Here is a 26,060-nt window from a genome sequence, read left to right on the forward strand (position 1 = left end):
ATGAGTTTGGAAAAGGACCAAAGTGAGGCCCTTTACAATATGGGGTCTAAGGCAGGGCCTCCCCATTACCAAGATGTAGTTGTGGTACTGGCATCAATTTGAGATCCCTGACGTAAATAATCAAATGTCCAGAAGTGAAGACATCTTGATTCTTGGCCTAGCTATGTGACCTTGGGTAGATCACAATCTTTTGATGAATCGGTTTCTACATTAATCAAATGGGGACAAAATATTTCTTCTAACCTACTCATTTGAGAAATAAAACAAGATCATGCAGTAAAAATACTTTAAAAGTAATAACTAAATAGAGAAATAAAAAGTATTATTAAGAAAATAACTGCCACAGACACATATTTTATCAAGGGGAACATATGTATGAAGATCTCTCTCAAAATATTTCATTAAAATATATTTTATCCCAAGATACAGGCTAAGTCTAGAAGAACTGAAACGATAGTACTTTTCATTGAGAGTCTTCCCTCTCAACGAAAAAAACTACAAATTTCCATAAGGATCTAAATCAATAACAAGTCAGGAATTTTATTTTTAAAATAACCTCAAACCACAGAAGGAGACAAAACTGTACAAAAGGTAACTCGGTATACCAGGAGACATTTATGTGATAGTAAATTTAAGAGTTCCTTACAAAGAAATATTGTTTGATATTGATAATCATATCAAATCATGTCTGGCCTGGTATTAAAAGATATGTTTCTATTTAGACCAAGCTAGGACTGGAAGTACAGCAGAAAGGAGTTAAGGTTTTGTGCCTTCTTAAATATCCATGGAGGAGTTGGGAATTGTGGGTGTTTGTTGTGTTAGAATGCCTAGTACCCATTTCCCCTTCCTAACAACACCCTGTTTTCCTTTTTGGGGATAATCTCTTCCCTGTAGGATACAGTCTGTGGATAGAGCTGGTAATCAGGCGGTTTGTGACCCAAGCTAGGCCAATCAGATGCTCCCTTAATGGAATGTGAGTTTTGAGCAGAGGGACAAAGAGAATGGAAACATTAGGGATGTCATCCCATCCAAATGGAGTATCCCGACTAGACTTTTGTGACCCTTGTTGCGGTTCTTTCTTCCTGGCTTCTTGGAGCTTGATTACTTCTTGCCTATTTCTGAGACTGGTTCTCCAGTCTTCCCTTAATCCTGTAGGCCCCCTATATCCTTCTTTTAAACTCCCTTTGGTTTATGTTAGCCAGAGGTGTTTCTGTTGCATGCAACCAAAGAATCTTAGTGGATACAACAGCACCAATGCACTGTGGTACTGACCTTCAGTCCAATTTACCAGGTGCTTATCAAGACCTTCCATGTGCCCTGACTCCAGGGAACATATATTTCATGGAGGGATATGAGGTAGAGGCCTAACACAGGAACAGTGACACTTTCCCAGGCTTCCTTTACTCTGTTCTCTGTTACACATACTCATTTTCTTTCTCGGTTTTCCTGACATGTTGGAATGTTCAGTTAGTTTTTCACTTCATAGTATGAGCTGTTCATAAGATGGCCAGCAGAATCTCGGCACTTCAAAGGGTGCTCCCAGAATGAGTATGTAGTTGGAATCAGTATGACAGTGAGTCAGCCTGGTGATCCCAAGGCCTGCTGTAAGATCTATGTGTCAATATCACATGCTTAGAAACTTGGTTCCAATGCGCCTGACTGCCTTTGAAAAAAGTTAGTGGAAAAGGCTGAGGGTTTGCCAGGTGGAACTAAAAATAACTAAGAAGGGAGATATGAAGATATGGAGGAAGGAAATAAAAAGAACTGGAACTGATAGCAAAGAATGCCTGTGTCACAGTGGGAGATAAAAAAAGAGTATATGACAGCAATGCCTTATACTATATTAAGGACAGCAAATGCCTTATACTACCCTTTAGACTGGCTTTTGAAATCAGTAGTAATACTTATTGTTTAACTTTTAACATTATTGCTATTTGTCATTTACCATCACCTGGCCTCTTATCTTGATATTGCTCTGTACGTCCACCAGGGAGGTGGGGTGATTTGGAGGTTAACAGTACAGGGGCTCTACAGCCTAACTACAATGAGACTGTGTTTGAACTTCAGCTTTACTACTCGGTAGCCCCATGAACTTAGGCAAGTTATTAAATCTCTCTGTGCCTCAATATCCTCATCTATAAAATGGGGTGATAATAATAATACATATAAAGTACCTAGCAGTACCCTGGCACATTAATGCTCAATAATTATTAGTTCATTATTCATTCAACAAATATTTATTGAGCATCTATGATGTTCTAGGCACTGTTCTAGTCCTTGGGATACATCAGTGAACAAAACAAAGATCCCTATCTTCATGGAGTTTATGTGCTAGTGGGAGTGGGGGGGGGCAATACATAATGTTTCTTATCTGACCCACTATCTGCCTTTTCCACCAACCTTTCTGGAACTCCTTTAAATCCTTATCTTCTTTAAATATTCTGTTCATCTTTGTTCCTTAACTAAAACCTACTTATCCCCAAGGATGTGGTTTTCCCCATTGCACTCAAAAATGGGGTCTACTTTTTCTCTCACTATCCACATATCCCAGAGCCTAGAGATAGGGAAGTTGGCTTTCTTGCTTCCCTCTGCTACTTCTGTACCCTTCCTTCTCCTTATCCTATAAAAACCACAGTCCTTTGGATGCTCCTTCCTTCAGGCTATATAACCCTTTTCCCATTTTGTTGCGATCATCAACAACCTCTCCATTACTCATTCAGTGAACACTGGAGCACTCACCTCACCTTCCTTCCTTCCACCCCTACTTCCATCAACGTTCTCGGTGACTTTAACATCCCTGGTGTCAGAGTTCCTTGACCTCTTTAATTCCAGTGATCTGTTCTTCCACCTTCCTCAGCTACTTCAAAATGGCCATTGCCTAGACCTTGTCATTTCCATTTTTCAAGTCCAAATTTCAATTGTCATATGATTCAACCACCAGTTCCATCTTTCCAGCCAACTTTTTCTGGTAGTTTTCTTCCAACCACTTAAGCTCACTTGCTTGTTCATTTATTTATTTTTTTGTTTGCTCTGTTTTGTTCTTTTCATCACCTTCTCATATGTCTTCATTTTTCTCTTTATCCATCATCAATTCTATGGCCCATTAGTATAAACACGGTCTACAAATATCCTCAACTCCTTTGCCCCTTCTCTTCATGCCAAACTTGCTGAGCATAACTCCAAGTTAGTTAAACCCAACTACTGACCTAGGCTGCAATGGCTCTGAGGCAGTTTAAGATTAATGGAGAAAATAATACACTGAGTTGACTAATCACACTTCAAATCCATGACTACTGCAGTTCTCAAATGAGTACTTAATATTGCCCAGAAATCCTACATTGCTTCCTAGTAAGTTTATTCTAAATTTTCCAAGATCTCTATTTATACCTACTATTCATATGCTGACACCACCTTCCTTTTGGTTAGTATTTCCTAGAACATGTTTTACCATCTCTTTATTTCTAAACTTTCTATGTGGTTTGACCTTCATGTGTTTTTTGAAAACAGCCTATACCTGGATACTTAAAAATTCTAATCTAGTAATCCAATTTTTAGCAGGTACATTTATGCTTATTGTGGCTAATATTATATTTGATGTATTTCTTCCATTATATTTAGAGTTTTCTATTAATATTTATCTTCCTTCTTTGTTTCTTCATTTTCTTTTCTGCTTTCTTGCTTTCTCTTAAATTGATAAGATGTTCAATGGTCTATATTTTCCTCTTTGTTGTCTTGGAAGCTATATATTGAAGTTCTTTTCAGTTCATGATTACCTTAAAGTTTTACCATATACATTTAAATGTAAATGTTTCAAAGTATAAAGATTTTCAGTATCTTATCCTCCTTTTGAACAGGCAGGAGTCTTAGCACATTTTAACTATTTAATGAATACTCCCTCTCCCATAATATTGTATTGATTATTATCTTGATTTAACCTTTATTTTAAACCCCAGTTTTATTTTTATAATCAGTTGCATTTTAATCAATTTATTTCTGTGCCCACTATAGTTTCTTGGTTTGTATACTGTACTCAAAACTCAGTTTTCTTCTTGTTATAACATACCACTTAGCAATGCTTTTAGTGAAGATCCAAGATTTCATTCTTGTTTTTTTTAATTTCTAAAAATTATTTTATTTTAAACTCACTTTTAAATGTTAGTTTAGCTAGGTATAAAACTCTAGATTAACATCCTGTGCCACTCCTCCCTATCCCCCAGATTTTTGAAGATACCACTCCACTGTTTTCTGGAATCTATTGTTGCTATTGAGATGTCTATTATCTATGCAATTGTCATTCCTTTATAAGTAATCTCTATTTCTTTCTGGTAACTTTCAATATTGTCTTTTTTTATCCTTGATGTTTTATAATTTCACTATGAAATAGATAGATGTGACTACTTCCTCCTGCCTCCAAAGGCCTAGAGTTTCATAGAATTAGTCCCAGGTAGTATCATCAGCATCTTTTTTCAACCTCCTTTCCTAGTGAGAAAGTTCTACCTCAGTGTTTCATTTCAAGGAGTGAGCCTTAGTCTCTGTTATTCTATGGGAACCTCTTGTCCTGCTCCTGGATTTGTAACTCAGCCAACTGTGGCTTCAGCCCTTTTCACCATTTCACCATAATCTACTAGGAAAAGAAAATAAACTGCATTTGCTGAAGCAGAGCAGGGTTGGGAATTATTCAGAGTTGGACAGGCCAAGGTTAGCAATCAGAGATTCATTACTTATTAGCTGGGAGAATGGAGGAAAGTTATCTACCTTGTTTGAGCTTCAGTATTTTCATTCATCAATTAGAAATGATAATACCTACCTCACAAGATTGACGGGATAAAGTCTGAAACAGTGCCTGGCACCCAGTAGATGCTCACAGCATGTATTAGAATGATTATTAAACAATAATTTTAAAAGGTAAATATTTAATTTCAAACAAATCCGTATTTTTAGCCAGGATTCCCCCCCCCCCCCCCCACACACACACTAAATATAGAACCTTGACTATGAGACTTTCTCCTTCATGGTCTTCATGCTTCCCTCTTCGTAAAGTTGTTTAGTCACATGAATTTTAACAGACTGACCATGGGTTCTTAAAAGAGATCAGGTAAAATTCGATTTATTTTGTTTGCACTTTATAATTTATATTTAACTTTCAAAGTACTCTTGAGATAGTTTGCAACAAAAGACACATGTACAGTAAGTTGGATGAATAAGAAAAAGAAAAATTTAAATCATAGAGGAGGAAAGGAAAATAAAATTATGCCAAAACCCTGAGCTAATGATTACTGCAATTGAGCATTAAATTTGTTTAAGCCTTCTTGGCAGCTAAAGGCAAAAAAGAGATTGGGTGACATAATTCTCAATAGTTCAAGTTTTCTCTTAAATAGTTTAGCAAGGTTATGATGGGCTAGCAACCATTTGAGAGTTAAGATCCATTCAGGCTGCATGGCGCAGAAGAAGAAGAAGGAATTCTATACAGATGAATAGCAGAGTTTATCCTCGTGGCTTTAGCAACAGGTTGGATGACTCTGGCTTTGGATGGCTTAGTGCAAATCTGACTGGAGCCAGGAAACTGGGATTGATGACTTTTTAAACAATAATGTTTTTTAAAATTTCAGATAATAAAAAATAACATGCATTATTAAAGATTTAGAAAATATAAAAGAGTATAAAGGAGAAAACAAGAATATCCTCATACTCCTGTTGCCTAGAAACAATCATTATTAAAATGTAATGAATTTCCTTCCAAACTTTTTTCTGTACGTACTTATTTTAGCTGATTTCTTGTAGTTTTCTTTTCTAGTCAGGTGACTGTATAAAACTGGTGGCCTTTGGCCCAAGTGGGTGTTATATTTAATAATAAGAACAGCTACTACTTGCCTATCGAGTGCCTAATGTGCTCCAGACATTGTATTGTTTATTCCAGTCCTTCTAATACCAATAGGTACAGGCAGGTTTTCCTATTTGCAGAGGTTACGTAACTTGTCTAAATCACACACGATAAAAGGAAGAGCAAAAATACAAATTCGGGTGTGTCTGACTGTGTAGCATAGTCTCTTTCTCCTACCACATGTTGTTTTCAGAGACACAGGCACGGCCCTGACTCCTGCTGCTCACCTGGGACTCCTGGGAGTAGGAGGTGCCTAGGTCTGACTTCAGCTCAGCTCACTCAGCATCGCAAATGGCTAACACAGAAAGCAGAAAGGGCTCCATCTTTCCCTACTCTCTTCTTTTCCCCTTTCCCCATACGTAATGGAGGTCAAGAAGCTCAATCATCTAGGTTCCAAGGTTAGCTGTGGCAGCTGTTCTGATGGTTTTTGCTTTGATAAAATAGTGTAACTCAAACCTCTTTTATGGGGATAGAAGTCAGAGGAAATCAAGAATCTCGGTTCTGTTGTTTTCTGTCTCAACAATACCATAGAACATGGAGAATTTTTGTTTCTCTTTGTTATTTCTATGATTCATAATTAAAGCTTTGTGCAGATGTAACTTTCTTCTCTCCTGAGCTCCCTTATCTGCCCAGAAACCTCTCTTGAGCCAGTCACAGACCAAAGTGTCCTGCAGCAGCCCCTAAGTAGCTACTAAGAGGCTATTTCCTCCACACATGCCCAGGCTACATGGTCACCAGGGCAGGCTGGCTGCCACCCCCAGAAGGGACGGCCTATTGTGAGTGGTCTCTGGCCAACACAAGCAGTGTCCTGGGCATGAGGGGGGTCTCCTTGTTGAAAACCGGCCAATCTCTTCCCCTCTCCATCACCACTTTTAGGGACCTATGAGCTAAGTCTTGAAGAACCAAGAGGCCTGAATGTCAGGGCTCCTGCTTGGCCACACAGTAAGACAAAATACTCTGAGTAGAGAGAGCTCTGAGCAGTCTGAATGCCTCAGGCTGGGGTGCCAGTGTATGAATCAGCAACTGAGAAGTCCTCTCTCAACTACATGTGCATCACTCTAAGTACAGGGCTTTGTCTTTCCTTCCCCTCTTCTGGCCCTTACACTCCAGAGCCTGCGTCCTGAAGGAGATGTTCGTGGAAAAAAAGTTCTAAAATAGGATATTACACACCTAAGCTTCAATACTCTGTGCTGTGGTAAGTCATCTCAATTGCTGCAAGCATAATATATGGCAAGCCACGAAGACGCTGGTTTTCCCGATGTGCCAAATGACTTGCCCCTGAGGTTTGGGACCCATTTAATAATAATAACAACCAGAACAACGTCAGCAATAGTAACAACAAATAACACATAAAAGCACTAAATGTGTGCCAGACAGTTCTCTAAGCACTTTACATGTATTAACTCATGTATCTTCCCCGTTTTACAGATAAGAAAACTGAAGCACAATGACTTTAAATAACTTGTCCAATGTCACAGAGCTAGTAAGTGGCTGATCCAGAACCCCAGGGATTCTACCTTTTTAACCCAGTTCAAAAATTTGACTTGGATGTTCATGTGACAGGAATGGCAGAAGACTGGAGAAAATCACCAATTCTCCAACAGAAAGCTTCTCAAACCCAAGGATAGCTCAGGTTGTCCCCCCACACAAAGGATGGCTAGGTTCTGTCATGCTAATTCCATGTTCCAGAGCTCATAGAAGTTGTGACTGGCTATCTGGAAGGGGAGAAAAGTCCCCTAAACCTTGAGTGGCCAGAAGTGTTTGGCAGTTTGGATAGGTGTGAAGAGCAGCTTGCTGTAACACCAAAGGGTGTCTAGACCACACTGGGGACAGGCCCTGGCAGCACTGCCCAGGAGTGGAACATCTCTAGTCAAGAAGAGGCCTCATCCAGGGAAAACTGATGGCCGGAGTGAGCACTCAGAGATGGCGCTTGGCGGTGACAGTTTCGAGACAGTCATCGGGAAAATGCTGAGGTGGCCATCATGGTTTTCAGACCCCAGTCATGGGACCTGGAGGAGGTTGTTGTCTTTTGTAGTCAACTGGGCCCTGGATTAGTTTTCTATTACTATTGTAACAACCTGCACAAATGCAGTGGACTTAAAGCAATACAAATTTATTATTAATATCTCATAGTTCGGGAAGTCCAGTCTGACACAGGTCTCACTGGGCTGAAATCAAGGTGTTGGAAGGGCTGTGTTGCTTTCAAGAGGCTCTAAGGAAAAATTCCTGTTCGTGCCTTTTCTAGCTTCTAGAGCAGGGGTGTCAAAACTGCGGCCAGGGGGACAATTGCGGTCCGCAATCCATTGTTAATTGGCCCGTAGCAAATTCCAAAAATATATTTAGTTTACTTAAATAAACCAGGTGAGGCAATACGTACTTCACCTCAAGTGAGCGGCCCGGCTGTTTGTGTATTTTACCGCATAGGGCCCTTGGTGAAAAACGTTGAAAAAAGTTTGGACACCCCTGTTCTAGAGGCTGCCCACATGGCACCCTTCCATCCTCTGAGCTAGCAGTGGCCATGCAGGCTTTTTCACATCGCATCTGTCTGAAACTGACTCCTCTGCCTCTCTCTTCCACATTTAAAGACCCTGTGATGACACTGGGCCTACCCGTATAATACAGATCATATTCCTATTTTAAAGTCAACTGATTAGCAACCTTAATTCCATCTATTACCTTAACTCTTCCTTGCTATATAACAATGTACTCGCAGGGATTAGGACATGCACATCTTTGGGGGGCCATTATTCTGCTTACCGCAGGTCCCAGACAGAAAAGCCGACAACGCCTATCATGAACATTCACAGTCCGGCTGACAGTCTCCTATGCAGCTGGCCGTGTGCTGGGGAAGATTCACTGGGGATCCACTTTGGAGAAGAGGCTGGGAAATCACACCCATGGTGTTTAAAGAGCTACAGATGCCCCCATCTTCTTGAGAAGACTCACCTACAATCTAGAGGTTCAATGTTTCTGCTCCCTGTCAGAACCTAGAAAAAAAACCATCCCATGGGCTCAAATCCGACACAGGTAGCCAGAATTCTTCTGAACAAAGACCACAGAGACAGCTTACAGGGAACATGAGCATTCTCCACAGTTAACTTAGTCCTAAAATCTCAAAAGTGTGTATCCAGAACATCTCTTAATTGCGTGTTTTGGGTCGATCCGTTAGGCACACTGGATTGAAAACCAGCTTGAGCCCGTGGGCACGGTTAGCCCATGTACCTACCAGGGTACTAAGCACAGTGCTTGCAGTGTGCTTACATTTCTCAGTCTTTAAACAGCTTCTTCAGGAGTGACGCCTCTAATTCCAACACCTTATTGGGTTACTCACTCAGGGTTTACCCTATCCATGCACTGTAGTCTGTCAAGCCTGAAAAGGTTGGATACTTAAATTTTAAGCATCTTATTATTATTATTATTTTAACTTTCCGGTGCTTGTAAGCCACTCCAAGATCATAACAGTAGCTCTCTCTGTTGGTCCATTATGAGCAGTGCTGATTCCATGTGTGGTGTTGGGCAAGTTGCTCGACTGCTCCCTGCCTAAGTTTCCTCATCTGCAACATGAGGACAGTGATAGCGCCTGCCTCACAGGGCTGGAGTAAGGAGTAGAAGAGCGAAGCATGCAAAGCCCTGAGAACAGTGCAGGGAACTTGGGAAAACTATGGTACGTCTTGGCTGTTATAATTATCAAAAGGTCTAATAAGACATGAGCCTCTTCTCTCACAGGCACAGAACTGGTCATTCTGATGTCTCTATAACATTGATATTCACCCACCTTGAGCACAGCAGACACATTCCTCAGCCAAATCCCTTTTTGTTTTGCTCAACAGGAATACTATTCCCACAAAGGCCAGTTTTCAGGGTCAAAGGTACACACCAAGGCAAGTGGGTAAATGACAGGCAGATGGAGAGTTGAATACTTTTGCAGGGCCAAGAAAAATCTCCTCTCAGCTTGGGTAGGGGCACAAACACAGTAGAGTGAGTTCTCTTGGGGCTCATTGGTGCGCACAGTTTACCCTCATCCAAACTCAAAAGTGAGCTTCCTCAGACAGTGTCGTGTTACACTAACAGTCACCATAGTCCTATTAATTCAAAACGCAACCCAGACAATCCTTCTCATGCTCAGATCTTGGCCGAGACCATTCTCACCTGGCTTCAAACCTCCCAGCTTCACTTCCATCTCTGCACTTTGTGGCACAGGACTGAACGCCACAGAATGGTCCTCGGCTTCTGTGAAGAAGCATGAACCCTCAGGTTCCATACCCTACCACAGGGCTGCTTGCTGACACCTGACCTCATGCCTGGTATTCTACTTTCCACTCTCATCGCAGTTGTCACCCGGCCTGCCTCAAGATGACCAGATTCCACTACCAAGCCCAGAGGAGCTTCAGGGCCAGAGAACCTTAACTCCAAATGGCACACAGTCCACGTAAATTCCTCAGGTATGCGCCCCAAAACAAGTGAGTCCTGGGGATTCAGTTTATCTCACCAAGTTTCAGCTGAGGGAAAACCACTTTAATGGCATGTAAGGGAAGCTGTCAGAAAACTGTTGCTCAACATCAAATGCATTCCGGGCCTTATCTAATCAGGGAGACTTCTTCACAGCTGATGCAGAGTCTGTTGCAGCAAACAGTGCCTGAGCCAGGGAGAGGGGCCTTGATTTTAAATACCAAATAATGGCTCTTTTGGCACAAGCAAAGTCGGTTGGCAGCTGGAGGTTTGGGGTGACCCCTGACCCTCTCCCACAGTTCCTCCTGAGTTCTGCTGCACAAAACTAAGCCAGCCTCAAATCCCAGGCTCTAATTGGCTCTGGTTTGTTTTGCTTTTCTATTCTATCCAGAGCTTCAAAAGGCGCTTCCATAATTGTCTGAGGCATGAAAAAGGCAGGTTTCAGCTTTCCTAACTGGAATTGGAGGTAATTACTGTCTTGCACACACGAGCTGGTACATGCTTCAAATCAGATGGCTCTGGGTTGTTTTATAAAGTGTAGCTGGGCCTCTGAGCCAGGAGAGGGAGGATTATGGAAACTTCCAGAAGCTCTGTTCCAGAGAGAGAATTCGGACATCTCAGAAATGGTGAGGGAGGCTTCCATGTCCTTTTGCAGTCAATTCAAGCTCTGCCCAACAGGTTTGGCCTGAAATGACTGTGTCCTTGACCTCATCCTAGAAAATTCAGGAGGTGTTGTTTTGGTCCTCTCTCTCAAGAGACAGAAGCTGACACCCAACAAAACTCCCATTTTGTTTATAATCAGCCACTATGGGCTTGGCCTGGGCTGTCCTCCTCTGAAACCTCAGAACAGGGCCAAACTGAGCCAGGGGTAGTAAGAGCCACCACAGAAAACCAGATCAAAGATTTACTTCTGTACTCTCAGGACAGCAAACCCAGACAAGGAGCGTCTCAGGCTGCCATCTCACCCACCCGGCCCTCTGTGTGGACTTAGAGCTCAGATGTCCAGTGTCACTGTCCCAGATGCCAAGTGGGGGTTCCTCTGGGCTCCAATCACTTGCAGAAAAAATACTGCATTATGCTTTCGAGGAAAGTGTACTGGTTTTTTTTCTTGTTTGTTTTTGGTCATAAAAATTGGGGTCCACACTCCAGCATTTCCATTTACTAGATCTGTTTTCATGTTACGTGGTCTGGTCTTTGTTTCTCATCAATACCTACCTCCTAGAGTGTTATGAAACGCAGTCAAGTTCTCAGGAAAAATTAATCTGAACCACTTCCTCAGGTAGATGAAAAATAAGTCAAAAGCAGAGTTAGGCCTTCTGCACTTTCTGTTTCACATCTGAGAAAAGAAAGATTTCTCTTTTCTCCTCTTTGTCTTTCAGCCTGAAAGGCTCTTCTCTTCCAGGCTGAGTGGGATAAAGTAAACACAGTCTTTGCTGTACAAATCATATCTGGTTGTGAAAGCTCCTGCTAATGCCTGTACAAATCTGAAAGGAAAACGCTGTCCTGCGCATGCTAATATGGAACCTGACGTCGGTCCCTCCTGAGGCTCCATGGCCTATCAATAACAAGTGGTGGTGCCTTTGCTCATGTTGATGCACATGTTTGGGCACTTGCCCACGTTGTCGTGAATCCAAGTCTCAAGGTTGGAAAGTGGACACATCCTGAGATCCAAGGCAGAACCAATCATGTTGTCAGTGGGTGGCTGGGACCCCAGAGTTCCCACCTCCTCTTCTTGTCATGAAGTTTATATCTCGAGGGAAAACAGCTGTCCGTTCTCAGGCCAACTGGGACTGAAGCCAGCTGTCCCTTCCAGATGCCAAGAGCCAGATGTACACCCACTCTTCTCTCCCACTCCCTATGCCTGAAGTCTCAAACTTTATTGAATTTATTAATAACCTTCTCAACTTGCTAAAAATGCATTCCCCCAGACTACCCCCCTCTCCAGAGACTCTGATTCTGTTAGTTCAAGTTGGCCAGGAAATCTGCATTTTAAGTGACAACACCCCCCACCCCGCCCCACTCCACACACACACACACACACACACACACACACACACCCTTCTCTTTTCCCTAGGAAATTCAGATATAAGTGGTCTGAGAATCATACTTTGAACAACAATCTCTAAGTGGAGGCACTGGCATACTGGTAAATGTTTAATGACTAGCTTGGGAGGGGAGAAAGCCTGGTTAGTACGTAGCTTGCTGATTTCTGTGATGCAAATATGCCCACCATGGCCATTTCAAGGTACCAACATGAATCACGATTTTGAAGTTGGGAAAAGGTGTGTGCAGTCACTCCTTCCAGGCTCATAGGAACCGGTTCCAGCACGGTGTTGGAGGCGGCCTCAGAATGCCTCTGCATGGTGGTTCCTGCACTCTGGCACAAAAGGGCCACTTCAGCCAGTGATGTTACATCCCTTGGACCCCCACCCCCACCCCCGCTGCCAAATCCTTAAGCTTTCCAATGGTTTGTTTTGGTGACTGGTTCTCAGAGCCCTCCAGGGGTTCCACACCAGAAAGAGAGGAAAGGGAGAGAGAAAGAGCTCCAGGAAAGAAAACACAATTAGTGGGGGCTGTCGGCCTCAGCCACACTGTCAACCTTGTTCAACTCAGCTTTCGGCAGGGAGGAGGTTTCCAAACACCTGCTTCTGCCTTCGTTTGATAAGCGTTTTGGTCCACTCGCAAAAACCTGATCCTGCTGACCTGGAGAATGATGAAAAGGCTGAGTGTTGGGGACCTGAGGGGATGAAAGGGGACGGGGGAGGACCATGGGGTGGTCATATGACCCGGGGTCGCCAGCGGCTTAAGGCTTCCCCTTTGTCCCCCTGCTCTGGCCCCATGTTGGAAGGTTTTGGTGATTTCCTCCGGCCCCCAACTAGGCGAACAGATGTGGAAAGGTCTCCAGTTCCCAGGGCTGCGGACACAAGCGCTTGTTGTTTCCCACTTGCAGATGGGGCTTGCCATGACACACAGAATAGCTACACAGTCACTCACCAAACAGCTGAGGCCAGTCAGGTGTGGGGTTCAAACCTCCTCTGCTTTTCTGCAGTGAAAAGAGTGTGTAAGCTAAACTGGACAAGGGTGAAAAATAACCACCGCCCTCCCTGTCTTGCTCTAAGTCCACTTTACAGGAATGCTGAGGACCTCAGCAGAGGCAATGCCTTTAGCTTTTTCACAGTGATAAAGTCCTCTGGGAGCCATGGCTATTGGAACACAGGCAGCCTTTTGGGCCTGCAGCTTCTCTCATTCCCACGTGGAGGTTACTGCCGATGTGAGACCTCTGCCCCCTTCAAGCTTGGAGCTCGAAGGGCTCTGCTATTCTGAAAAGTATGTCTTTTCACTGCTCATTGGACGAAAGGGAGAGAAGAAACGGGTTACAAAGGAAGTGGTGCTGGTGTTAGCTTCCTGGTTTACCTTAATTATTGAACACTGATAGGCTGAGGAATTTCTCAGAGCCTCGCAGTGGGGCAAACAAAAGCATACAAATACCCTACCCTCCCTTAAATACAGAACCTGTTTCATATCTAGTCCATCCACAAGTATAAGCTGATGTCTAATGAACTGTTTCCTAGCTTATGCAACAAACGTTGACCATTACAGTTTTACACAAATAACTGGTACCTGTATGTATGTCTCAGCATGCAGTATATTCACCTAGAAATGCTACAAGGGATGGAACAGCACCCATTTCCCTAAAGCAGTGGTCCTCAAAATGAGGTCTATGGCCCCCTGGGCTCCCTGAGACCCTATGAGGGTATGTTGAAGGTCAAAACTTTATTTTCATAATAATACCGACGTGTTATTTGCCTTCTTCACTGTGTTGACATACGGGTAAAATTGCTGGCGCCAGAGACTGTCCTGGCAGTCATGATATTCTTTACCGCCACAAAGTCACAGGACAAAAAACCCCAAACAAACAAAAAACCAGTTTCACTTAAGAATGTCCTAGATGAAGCAGCAAAAATTATTAATTGTATGAAATCTTGTCCAAAATATGTATCTTTTTACTATTCTAGGTGGCGAATCTGAGAGTAAGCATAAAGCATTTCTGCTGTATCCCAAGTACAAAACTGGAGGAAAGGCACTTGTGAGAGTGTCTGGGTTGTGAGCTGAACCAGTCACTTTCGTGGAACACCATGTTTACTAGAAAGGACCAAATAACAATGGTCATTCAGACTTGGTTATTTGACAGACATCTTGGAAGGGAACAGAGTTTGTCACTTCAAGAAAGATAACTGACAATATTTGTTGCCAAAATAAAAGCTTGCAAGCAAAAATTAGAATTTTTGAAAACTTGTGTCTGTCACAGTGAACTTAACACCTTCCCAGTACTTACGAAAGTTTCTGATGAGTGGGGATATCAACAGATGTGAATTTTCAGTTTTCATCTTGAAATAGTGTATCAAATTTAACAGATCTGCATAACTTAAGGAAGCAATATTTTCCAAATATGCAATAATGCATAGTATTACAAAATCATGCATGAGCAACAGATTCAAAGTGCAAAACAGACCAAGTGGATTTGAACGTAACTTGAGTACGAACAGTTCATTGATATAGTTTCAGATTCCACGTTGCAAGTAACCTTTAATAAACTACCATGTGTTGAGTTCTGGTATAGTGTCAAAGAAGAATATCCACAATTGTCTGAAAAGGCTATTAAAATATTCCTCCCTTTCCAGCTACATATCTATGTGAGGCTGGGTTTCCTTCATATACTTCAACCAAAACAACGTTATCACAACTGATTGAATGCAGAAGCAGATATGAGAATCCAGCTGTCTTCTATTAAGCCAGACATTAAAGAGACTTGCAAAAATATAAAACACTGTGACTCTGCTTACTAAATTTTGTTGTATTTTGTTTTGAAAAACAGTTATTTTTACACGATTATGTTACTTTTAAAACTTTTTAACAGATTAATAAATGTATTAATAAATGTAATTTATTCATATAAATAGTAAGTGGATTAAATATTTATTAATATTAATGTCAATATTATTACTATAAGTTAAATATTAAATACTAAATATTTCTGTTTCAATTTTTAATATGGTAAATAATGTATGTAATTACCTATCACTGCATAGCAAAATACTCCAAAATCTAGTGGCTTAAAACAACAGTCACCATCATCAGCCCCTCACAGCTGCTGTGGGTCAGGAATTCAGGAGTGGCTTGGCTGGGCAGTTCTGGCTCAGGGTCTCTCATGAGGTTGTAGTCATCTGAAGGCTTGACTAGGGATGGAGCATCTGCTTTCAAGGTGGCTCACTCACAAGCCTGGCTAGTTGTTGCTGGCTGTTGGTGGCGGTGGTGGGGGGTGGGCGGGTGGGGGTAGGGGCTCAGTTCCTCTTCATGTAAGTCTTTCTCATGGCAATTGGCTTTCTCCAGACTAAATAATAGAAGAAACCCAGTAGAAATCTGCAGTCCCTTGTATGACTTAGCTTCTGAAATCACACACCCTCACTTCTGCCATTTCCTATTGGTCACATAGACCAGCCCTGATTCAACATGGAAGGACAATACATGGGGGGCTGGGGGGATGAATGCTAGGGGACAGGATCACTGGGAACTATCCTGGAGGCTGACAACCTCAGGATTTATCAATAGATATAATTTACATTTTAAAAAAAGGCTTTTTGGGGTCTTCAGCAAATTTTAAGAGTATAAGAGAATCCTTAAAACCAAAACAAATTGAATTGCTAGCCTAAAGGAATCGATCCACATCTTAAAAGGGTCTTTGCTCATCCTCCTTCTCCTTCATTTTTGTCTGAACGCTCATTATACCATCATTTAGGCAACTTTTTGCTCACTTATCCTCCATAAACTTGGGGACAGTTCCTTCTAGCTCTGTTTCTTCTGAACTTGAATTTATTGAGGGCTCCCTTATGAGTTTATCCCTCTCCGTAACCTTGGTTTGTTGGCTTTTTTGCCTGGCAATGCTTGGGGCTCACTTCAGCTCTAGCCATTCTCAGATCAGGTTCCCTGAACAGTCCATGTCTCCAAGAGGGGTCCACTGGCAGACAAACTTGGGTCACTAGTGGGCAAAGAAGAGCAGCTCTGAGCCAAGTGTTTGTAGGCACTAGAGGGAGAGCAGTGAACTAAACAGACCAGGATCCCTGCCCTCACGGAGTTAAAATTCTAGAAGTGAGATAAACAATAGACATTAACAATCACAAATTATGTAGTATGTTATAAAAGGATAAGTGTTATGGGAAATAAGGTAGAATCAGGACAAGGGGAGTGGGAGTGCAAGGGAGTTGAGAGAGCTTGCGGGATTGACTAGGGCAGTCAAGGTGAGCCTCAGTGGGAAGGTGATATTTTAGTAAAGATTTGAAGAGGTGAGGGAACAGCTGCAGCAAAAGCCTCAATGTAGATACCTGTGTGGTGTGTCTGAAGACAGCAAGGAAGCCAGTGTGACTGGCGAGGAATGAGTGAGGCGGGGAGGAGAGAGAGGGCAAGTCAGCATTCACAGGGCCAGATCCTTTAGGGTCTTGATGGCCACTGTAAGGCTTTTTATTGAGAGATGGGAGTCATTTTGAGGCCATCTAGAAGTTTGAGGCAGAGGAGGATGTGCTCTCATCTGGCTATTATGTTGATAATACACTGTAGGGCAAGTAGAAGAAGGGAGACCAGTTAGTGGAATGTGGACAGAGGGAGATGGTAAGAGGTTCTCACTGTTGATCAAGGGAGGGATGGTTGTGGCTTGGACCAGGATGTTGGCAGTGTGGGTGGTGAGAACTCACTGGATTCTGGATGGATTTTGAAAGTAGAGCTAACAGGATTCCACAGCACCTTGGAAGTGGGGTGTAAGAGAAAGCTGGGTGTCCAGGATGACGCCATTTAGGTTTTTGGCCCAAACGGCGTGAAGGTTGGAATTGCTATCACTTGACAAGAAAAAGTTGCAGGTGGAGAAGCATGCAGGGTGGAGAGATTTAGAAAGTTCCATCAGACACATTAAGTCCCTGCTGTTCCCTGAGTTTTCTGTAAAAGCCCAGTTGCATTTCCCTCCACAGGTCCCAGGATGACTCCCCAGGAACACAGGCTCTGATGGCTGGCTGTACAAGCCCTCTACCACCTGCTTTATAGAAGACAATAAAGAAAATCACTCACTGTATGCAATTTTATTTAAACCAGTGCAAGAATGTTGTTCTTCAGCCTCTCACTCTTTTTTCTTCTTCTTTGTCTTTCTTATCGGAAATGAAAGAAAACTGCCAGGGGAGATAGGATCTTAGGTCTAGAAATCCTAGCAGGTAATTTGGGAGTTGAAAACAAATCTCCTCTGAAATGCATTAAGCAGGTGAAGGGGATTCCAGCTTCAACGCTTAAACCACACCTTATCCTGTCCTAGAAAATAACTTCCTTCCAGCCCCAGGCAAATCTCAACTTCCACCCACCAAATGCCTGTAGTTAATAAACGTTAAACAACAAAATCCCAAAGTGGAAAAAGGAAGACTGATTGGAGGCCAAGATACCAGAAGCCTGGTTGAAAGCCTCTCCCTGAGAGCTTCAACCCTACAAGGAACATTTAGGCAAGTAAGTCATGGGACCCAAGACATGACTGCTTTCAGAGGACAAGAGCAGGGTAAATATCTGACTCGAGTCAAAGGATTATTTTTCTGGACCAAACTTGCCCACTTGTTTCATTAGAACTTCACACCATTAACCATGTTCAAATTCTTCAAATGGCTAAAATCTCCATAATCCATTACTAAGCCACAATATACGCTAAGTCACACCTCCTGCTAAATACAGCAAGACTAGAAATTCCAAACTTGGGTCTAAATAAGTGAGCTGAGAGTCGGCAAGGAAGTTCTCATAGGTTCAGAGAGAACTGAGAAAAATAAGGGTCATGTTATGCGTGAGAAATTCCTCAGCATTACTTATTATTCCCATTTTACAGATCAGAAGACTGAGGCTCAAAGCCATTGGGTGACTGGCCCCACTAGCCAGTATCAGAGCTGGAACAGAGATTCGTATGATAAATCATGGTGACTATCAATTTGCTGAGCCCCTAGAATGAGACAGGAAGTCACCCGTGTTTTGTGATTGCTAACTTGTTCATTTCTCATGGGTTACTTCCTTTTTAAAGAAGTGAAACTGCCCAATAGAACTTCCTGCCATGATGAAAATGTTCTATATCTGTGCTGTCCAATATGTGACAGTCACCAGGCCCATATGACTATTAAGTGCTTGAAATGTGCTGAGTGAGACTGAGGAAATGATTTTTTTAAAATTTCACTTCATTTTAATTGATAAGTATAAATAGCCACATATGGTTAGTGACTATTGCATTGGACAGTTCTAGGAGGTTAAGTAGCTTTTCCAAAAGCTTGCTAAGTGGCAAGGCAAGGGTTGCATCCCAGGGCTGATTGAACCCTTTTTCTCTCTTCTCCCCAGTGACATGGTCTGCATTTTGCAAAGTGAAAAGCTCTGGGAAGGAATCTGACTAGATAGTATACAGTTAGCTAAAAACAAACCCAGATCCCCTAAAGTCTGGGTCTGTATTTGAGTCTGCTTCTTCTGAGTGTGTCTGGAGACCCCAACAGAGGCCCCGACAGGCAGCCAAACACTCCTGCTGGGGGCTTGAGACCCCTGCACCAGCAACTTCCCAGAGCCTGCCAGTGGTGGCCCAGTTGATTGACGGTTCTATGACTCATGGGTCCCAACCCTGCTATTTAAACAGCAGCATTTCCTTTTTTTGGGCTTAAGATTAATTGGTAGAGAGGTAGTGAGCTCCCAGGCCCAGCCTCACCCTGTCGAAACATGTATCCCTCACAGGTTTTTACTTCAGGCACCGCCCGTGAGTGCAGCTATCATCTGCCCTGTGTCTGCGGTAAACATTTAACCCCAGCTGGGCCATCATCGTTTCAGCAGCTTCTCCACCATCGTTCAGTGTGCATCTATCTCTATCACATCCCTCCCCTTCTCCAAGGCCTCCAAAGACACCCCAAAGACATTGTTGTGATGCTCAGAACAAAAGCCAAAGTCTTTAGTCCTTGAGCTGGTTACTGACCACTCCTCTGACCTTATGTCCCATTGCTGTTCCCATGGCTCACTCTGCTACAGTCCCTGACCTCCTTGCTGTTCCCCACACATCAAACTTGTCCCTGTCCTAGGCTTTTGTGCCTATGGTTCCTTCTGTGTGGAAGGCTTTTTACCAGGATCAAACATGGTTTACTTTCTCTTCATTCAGTGTCTGCCCAACACCTCCTCAGAGAGGTCTTCTTGACTCCACTCTGTGTAAAACAGTGCACCCCTCACTCCTATCTCTTTACTTTGCTTTACTTTCTTCAAGATATAAATATGTATCATTTTAAAATATATAAATACATATATTTCATTGGTTTGTTTTCTTATTGGCTGTCATCCCCATTAAGATGGAAATGGAATGGAAGGACACTGTCTCCTTTTACCCTGTATCGCCAATGTCTAGAATAGAGTCTGGCACACGGATGCTCACTGAGCATTTGTTGAATGAATCAATGAATCAATGAATGAATGCAGGACTGTGTGCTGTGAGTGTGAGGGTGTGGAAAGGGACAGGTAGGCTCAGGCTTGGCTCCCTCTACACAGATCAGTGAGTCCATAATTTGGATACTGAACCATGAGAAACACAGAGATTTGTTGGTTTAATTTCTTTTGCCTCGGGAAAGTTAAGGATCAGAGATAATTCAAAACTCAGTGCCCAGTTTTCTGATTTATAAAAGAGGAATTATTCACATAGAGGTAAATAAGAGCAAAGACTGACACGTGAACTGTAGGAGGAGGAGGATGGGAAGCAGACTGGGGGACCACATGGCTTCAACTGGCCTGCGTTCCTGCCAGCACTCACTCCAACTTGGAGCTAGAGAATCCCTGATGATTTCCACTCCCAGAAACCTTTGGGCCACGTTGCCTAGGTGGCTGTTGGAAGTGAGGCAGTCACCATAAGCAGAAGCAGCCCGTCCCTACATGACAATCATTTGGTCATCTGAAAGGCACACCCAGAAAGGCAGGTGTTTCCTAAAAATGCCCAGGCTCACAAAGTTTTTCTAAAACCTAGATTTTTGGGGACAAAATTTCCTTTCCTTCTTCAATGAATTCCACAGAAATGTATCTCTTTTATTCCACCTCTGAAAACTTCAAAGAAACAAAATTAGCAGTGCCTAGAAGTGTCTGACACATAGGAGGTAATCAATAAAGAATGAATGAATGCATGAATGAATGAATGAATGAATGAAAAGCAAAGGGGAACTGAAGCCTGGGGAAGCATGTCTACGTGAGCAAACCCTGAGTCAGAAACCGTGGGCTGGATCCCTACTCCAGCTGCAAGGCTTCAGTGTCTCTATCTGTAAAAAGAAGGCTCAGACTGGCTGGACTCAAATTTCCCTCCCAGTTCTGACACTCTCTAATCCTCTGAACACGTCTTCATAGCTTTATCATGGACTAGGTCTTACTTATATCCTTCTGAAAGCAAGGCCTGTTGCTCTGGAGACCATCCATTGTTTTTAAGCACCAGAAGTTATTTAATAGCAATTCTCCCAGAATATTTTTCATGTCCTCCATGAAAGAAAGTTCTGGAAGGTAGCCATCATCAAAACAGGAAGTAAAGCCAGGCTAGTGTTCCATTTATCAAATAACATAGGCTTAACCGAAGTTCCTGTCACCCCATATGGTGATTCTGGGAGCCTGATGAGGTTTCAGAGGTTTTATATTCAGAGTGGGAAGAAATCATCTCTGTGGCTTGTGGGATTTGGTACCTATTTCCCTCCTTTCTGCAGCTCAGGGCTGTCAGTGCCAAGTGAAGGCTCCAGTGACTCTTCTCCTCTCAGCGCCTCAGTGCAGCCATTCTAGAGTCTGAGGAGAGTTCCTTACCCTCCCATACGTATCATCAAAATGCTCAGCACTGGCCTGATCGTTTCCTTGTCCAGTGCAGCTTTTTATTTTAAGCTGCACGTGAGTTTGACCATTACCTTCCCCCCCTTAGAAGTGTCCCAAACACCAGTCCGGTAGAATTTAGACTCCTTCTCTACCTTTCCAACTCTTTTCACAGCCTTGATGTACCAGGACTAAAAAGGACACCCAACCAGGAGTCTGAGAGCAGGAGTCCAAACCGGCTTCATTGGGGCCTCTCTCTAGGCCTCAGTTTCCTCAGATGTGAGGTTGGGACGGGGTGCTGGCTCGTCGCCCTGCCTCTTCTAGCCTTGTGATTTTCCCTGGTCCAGAGGCAGAGCCAGCCCTCTTCCCATGAGGGAGTCACAGCCTGTATGTTATGTAACTTCCATAAAGGCTTTTCTTTTTAATGTTCTTAGGTACTCTAGGAAGAGAGCAACATTTTTATGACCCCAGTAACCAAACAGCAATGAAAATCATGGCGACCATCAGCCTAATAAAAGCAATGGCAAAAGCCTCCACCTTCTCAAACAAGACCTTGGGAATCCAAAGCTCTCTGAAGCTGTAAGTGGCCAGTACCTTGCTGAAGGCCTTGCTGGCTGATGGCTGATGAAAGGATTTTAACGCGCCACTGAAATTCTCTTTTCCAAATAACCACTTTGAAACCTGTTAATTACAGACACACAACCAGCCCCAGCCCCCCCAACAGGACCCGGGGCTTTCACCACAGAGCGCCCAGCTCCAAGGCTGGCCGCTTCCATGATGCTACACATGCTTTGTGTTGGGTGAATTAGCTTCAGGAAGAGAATCCAAATTAATTAAAACCACATGGCCACTCCCCTCACCCCCAGTCTTCTACCCCACCTCCCTCCCCTGGAGACAGAGGCCAGTTCAGTCTAATTTGGTCCAGTGTTTTTGTTTCCTAAAATCTGTCTTGGGCTCTGGGCCATTAATAGGTTGCAGCTGATTTTAATCTACATGAATCAGAGACCTCGCTTCTTTGGTTTTAAGGAGATTACAAATTGTGTGTCCCACAAACGGGATGGAGGGGAAAGGCCCTGGGTGGGGAGGGAAAGGGAACAGATCCTGGAAGGCACAAAAACTCTGCTCTCCTTTAAGTGGGTGGGTTTGAATGAGCCTATGATCTCCTAAGGCTGGGGGAGGGGAGTGAAGAGGAGGTGAGGGTCTTGCTGCTGTGACCCCATGGCAGGAACACAGAACCTGGGCCTGTGGAGAGAGTCAAAATCAAGGCTCAAGGTGAGCAGAGAGGCCTCTACTCACCTATCTTCAACAAGTGAATTTCCCACGTTTTTGCTGGACACCTATCATGAGCTAAAGCAGGAGCCAGCAAACCATGACCCATGGGCCAAATCCCTGACAAATCTATACTCCCACTTCACAGATGAAGAAACAGAGCCACTTTGATAAAGTAACTCACTGAAGGTTAGATGGGAAGCAGGCAGCAGAGTTAGGAAGATCTGTTCATGAGATGATGTAATGAAGGGAGTTGGGGGGCTTTAACATAACACCGTTCTCTTCTGTGTGTTGCAATGGCCATTGTACAAAGTTTTTACATGTATGGTTCTATGAACCACCCAGTGAGGGGCTCACGGTAATATATCTCCATTTTTTAGGTAAGGAAATGTAGCACTGAGCATCAGTGGATTGGGGATGAGAATCAGGCCAGCCGGTACATGCCTTTATCCAAGACCCAATGGCTCGTGAGTGCTGGGGCACTCAGCCAGGCCTTCTGGGTCCTAGGCAGCTCTCACTCAACCAGGACCCCAAGCTGCCCCCCACTCTCCTCTAAGTGTGGCTGCAAGATAGCCCTTGGCCTTCAGGGACTTCCAGGCTAGCAGGGGAAGATACAAATAAAGGGCAAATTATGATTCCATGACAGGCAGACATGGGGTGCTCAGGGAGGACAGGGGAAGGGAACCCAGCCCTTCCCTAAACACAAACTCCTTTGTAAGAAAACCTGAGTGAAAAGCCTCCTCTGCAAATGCTAGAAGCTGGAAATGCAATCAGGCCCCCTTCCAAGGCCGTTGGGAACTAATTGCTGGGATCACTGTGGGGACAGGCAGGGGAGCCTGAGAAATCAGCATCCTCTCAGGGACTAGTCTTGGCAGGCAGGCGGATGACACCAAGAAAGCTGCTGCCTTGGAGCCGGAGGGGCAAGTGCAGGCCTCTTCCCATAGGAACCTGTTTCCTCCAGGGCCAGGCCAGGTTCCAGGTGGAGACCCTTTTGGCCAAGGAAGGATGTCTCCCCACGCTAAAATCACAGTGGCCTAGAACACTCTGAAAGGTGGTTGTGTTGGACCTTGAACAGAACCACAGATCATCGGACAGCCACCCTGGCTTGCACAGAATGTTACCTCTCTGCAAAGGTCCTCGGCAAACAGGAGCTGAGCGGTTCTCTAAAGGAAATGGCTTGTACCTCACTGTCTCCATCTTCACTGCTATCTCCAGATCTCTTTTCCTTAGCAAGCTTCTCCCTGAACTTCAGGCAGTGCCTCAAAGAAGTTTCAGAATTCGTGGGGAGTCATGGGTCCCAATCTTTAGAATCCTGCCATTGTTCAGAGGTGTCCAAATGACTAAGATTGTACATTGCCTGAGGGTGACAGAGGGACTCCAACTGAGCAGCGGTAGAGTATGAAGCAAACTCTTTCACTGTAAACAACTGAAGTCCTGCATTGGACCAGAGCAAAGCCTGGAAATGACCCCATCAGCATCTTGGGTCCCACCATAAGAGGGACTCTGTGCTCAGAAGTAGCTTTAAGCAGGGCTAGACCTTGGCAGATAGAGGACAAGGCATAGTTCCTCTGGCTTCTACCTCCCAGTGAGCCTCTAGCACATTCTCTGACTGGAACTCTTTGCTTCCACCACCCCTAAGGGTTGTGGGTGTATTCCTCACAGGTCTATTTTTGTCTGGACTCAGTTTCCTGATAGGTTCTCAGACTCTCGACTCCATGGAACCCAATAGGCAAGAGATTTTGGCTACTGCTTCCTTGAGTCTACACTAGAGGAAGAGCAGAGGCTCATAACTGTCACACGGGTGCATCAGGAAATCAGGAACCCATGCGGCGTTCAGGACCTGAGCCAGCAAAATCCTGAGCTGTGCTGAAGAGGGACTGTCGGCTCCGTTGACTCTGGTAATGGCTTCATGGCCCTTGGATAGAATGGAACGCACCACGGTTAGCGAGCGGCCGCTGAGCACTTATCATGAGCTGGGTGCCACATGGATGAACACACTGGCAAGAGTCTGAGAAGGTCACATGCCAAGGACTTGTTTGTAGAGTACAGTTTCTCCCCCTCTTGAGGCATTCAGAAATGTCTTCCCGTGTGCACGCCACGGTGGGGTTGGGCCAAACTCTCCAGCGTGGCTGTGGATGCGGGTCCCAGGACCCTGTGTGATCTGGTGCCCTCATACAAAGAACAGAGCGCTTAAGTCAGGCTCTACCCTTCTGTGCCACCAAACAAAGGCAAGCCAGAAGAAAGCAGAGTGAAGAAGCTCATAAACACTTCCTGGGGCTGGGCTCACAAACTAAAGCTCAGAGTAGAGTGAGCCAGACAAGTTTAAAAACACATAAACATACAAGAATGTCCAGCTACGACTGGCTGAGGAGACTGGGCGCTAAAATGGCTTCAGCGCAATGAAGGAGGGCAGAGTTTTAAAATTAGAGCTCTACCTTCTCGCCCTCCGAAGCACAGAAAGGTGGGAATTGTGGGTTAATGTTGAAAATTGGTTTCGTTGGTCCTTCAAAAGACACAGGGCAGTGACACTCCCTTCCACTCTCCTTCCTCATCCTTGCAAAATACATTGTCCCTCAACTCACCTCTGATACCTGGAGCTTTTGCTCTAAATCATAGTGTGTGTCCTGTATAAACAAGGGCTGGTAACTAGTACAGGAAATGAACTTCAAAAGCATTGAGTGTGTACCAACCTGTGGTATGGGGAGTTGCCAGATTTTTTTGTGAGAATTTTCACAGACTCTCAAAACTTTCTTTTAGCTTCCCCTTGTCACACTTGAATGCATGCACACCCCCTATGCATTGTGAATTGCCTGAGGGTGACAGAGGGACTCCAACTGAGCCATGCCCCATGCGCACACACCCAAACACAAAATTTCCCTCAGTTTCCCCCAACACACATGAACAGAGATATGTGTTCATATACAGGCACTCCCATTCTCAAAACTTCCCCATGGTTCCATCACCCCGCCCCACCTTAACTATAAATTTGAGCATCTAGGCCTGCGGGCGCTCCTGTCACCCTCTCAGACACACACACAACTTTTTGCCCTCCTCAGCATACCCCCAGCACACAAGAACTCAGAGCCAAGTATGTTTATATTCACATGTACGTGCGCGCGCGCACACACACGAGTCACATTCCAATTGGCTCAGTCATAGCCGTGACAGGCCTGGGTCTGCTCGCCATTGTTTCTCCTTTGCCTCTAACAGGGAGTTTATGTAACAGAGAGGACTGCCACCCCTTTTGCAGACTTTACCTCAAGCCCGGGTGTTGGGAAGGTGGCTTTTTAGAAGTATGTGTGGACAGCAGAGTGAAAAGCAGGGACAAAGGCATCCCTTCTGATCTCCTGCCTGAGTTTCACACACTAATGAGCACTCTTCTGGATTGCTCAGGAGGTTTCTTTATTTGTTGCCCTGTCTGAAACCAGGCTGGGAGGATGGAGTCTCAGCTGAAGACTTTCTGGAAGTCTTATCTCAGGATCCTGCTTTGCCACCTCGTGTTATTTCCATTATTCTTGGCTCAGGATGCCTGAAAGCAAACAGTGTCTGGGTGGGAGGCACCAACCAAATGAGCAAAGACTAATTTGGGTAGAAACTGAAG

At 44.0% G+C, this 26,060-nt stretch overlaps 1 protein-coding gene across 6 annotated transcripts in view; it reads right to left on the reverse strand.

The window, feature by feature from the left end:
* RAD51B (RAD51 paralog B) overlaps positions 1-26,060 on the reverse strand; it is a 614,669-nt gene that overhangs the window by 65,046 nt on the left and 523,563 nt on the right. Inside the window, exon 11 of one of the 6 annotated variants that reach the window (XM_074327306.1) lies at positions 13,325-13,373. The exons of the other annotated variants lie outside the window; for them this stretch is intronic. Coding sequence (XP_074183407.1) covers positions 13,342-13,373 — 32 coding nt within the window. The 3' untranslated portion in view covers positions 13,325-13,341. Of the gene's footprint in view, positions 1-13,324; positions 13,374-26,060 lie in introns of those variants that run through there. 6 annotated transcript variants of the gene reach the window in all.

This window comes from Rhinolophus sinicus, linkage group LG03 (assembly GCF_036562045.2).
Source record: "Rhinolophus sinicus isolate RSC01 linkage group LG03, ASM3656204v1, whole genome shotgun sequence".
In the NCBI taxonomy this organism is placed as follows: domain Eukaryota; kingdom Metazoa; phylum Chordata; class Mammalia; order Chiroptera; family Rhinolophidae; genus Rhinolophus; species Rhinolophus sinicus.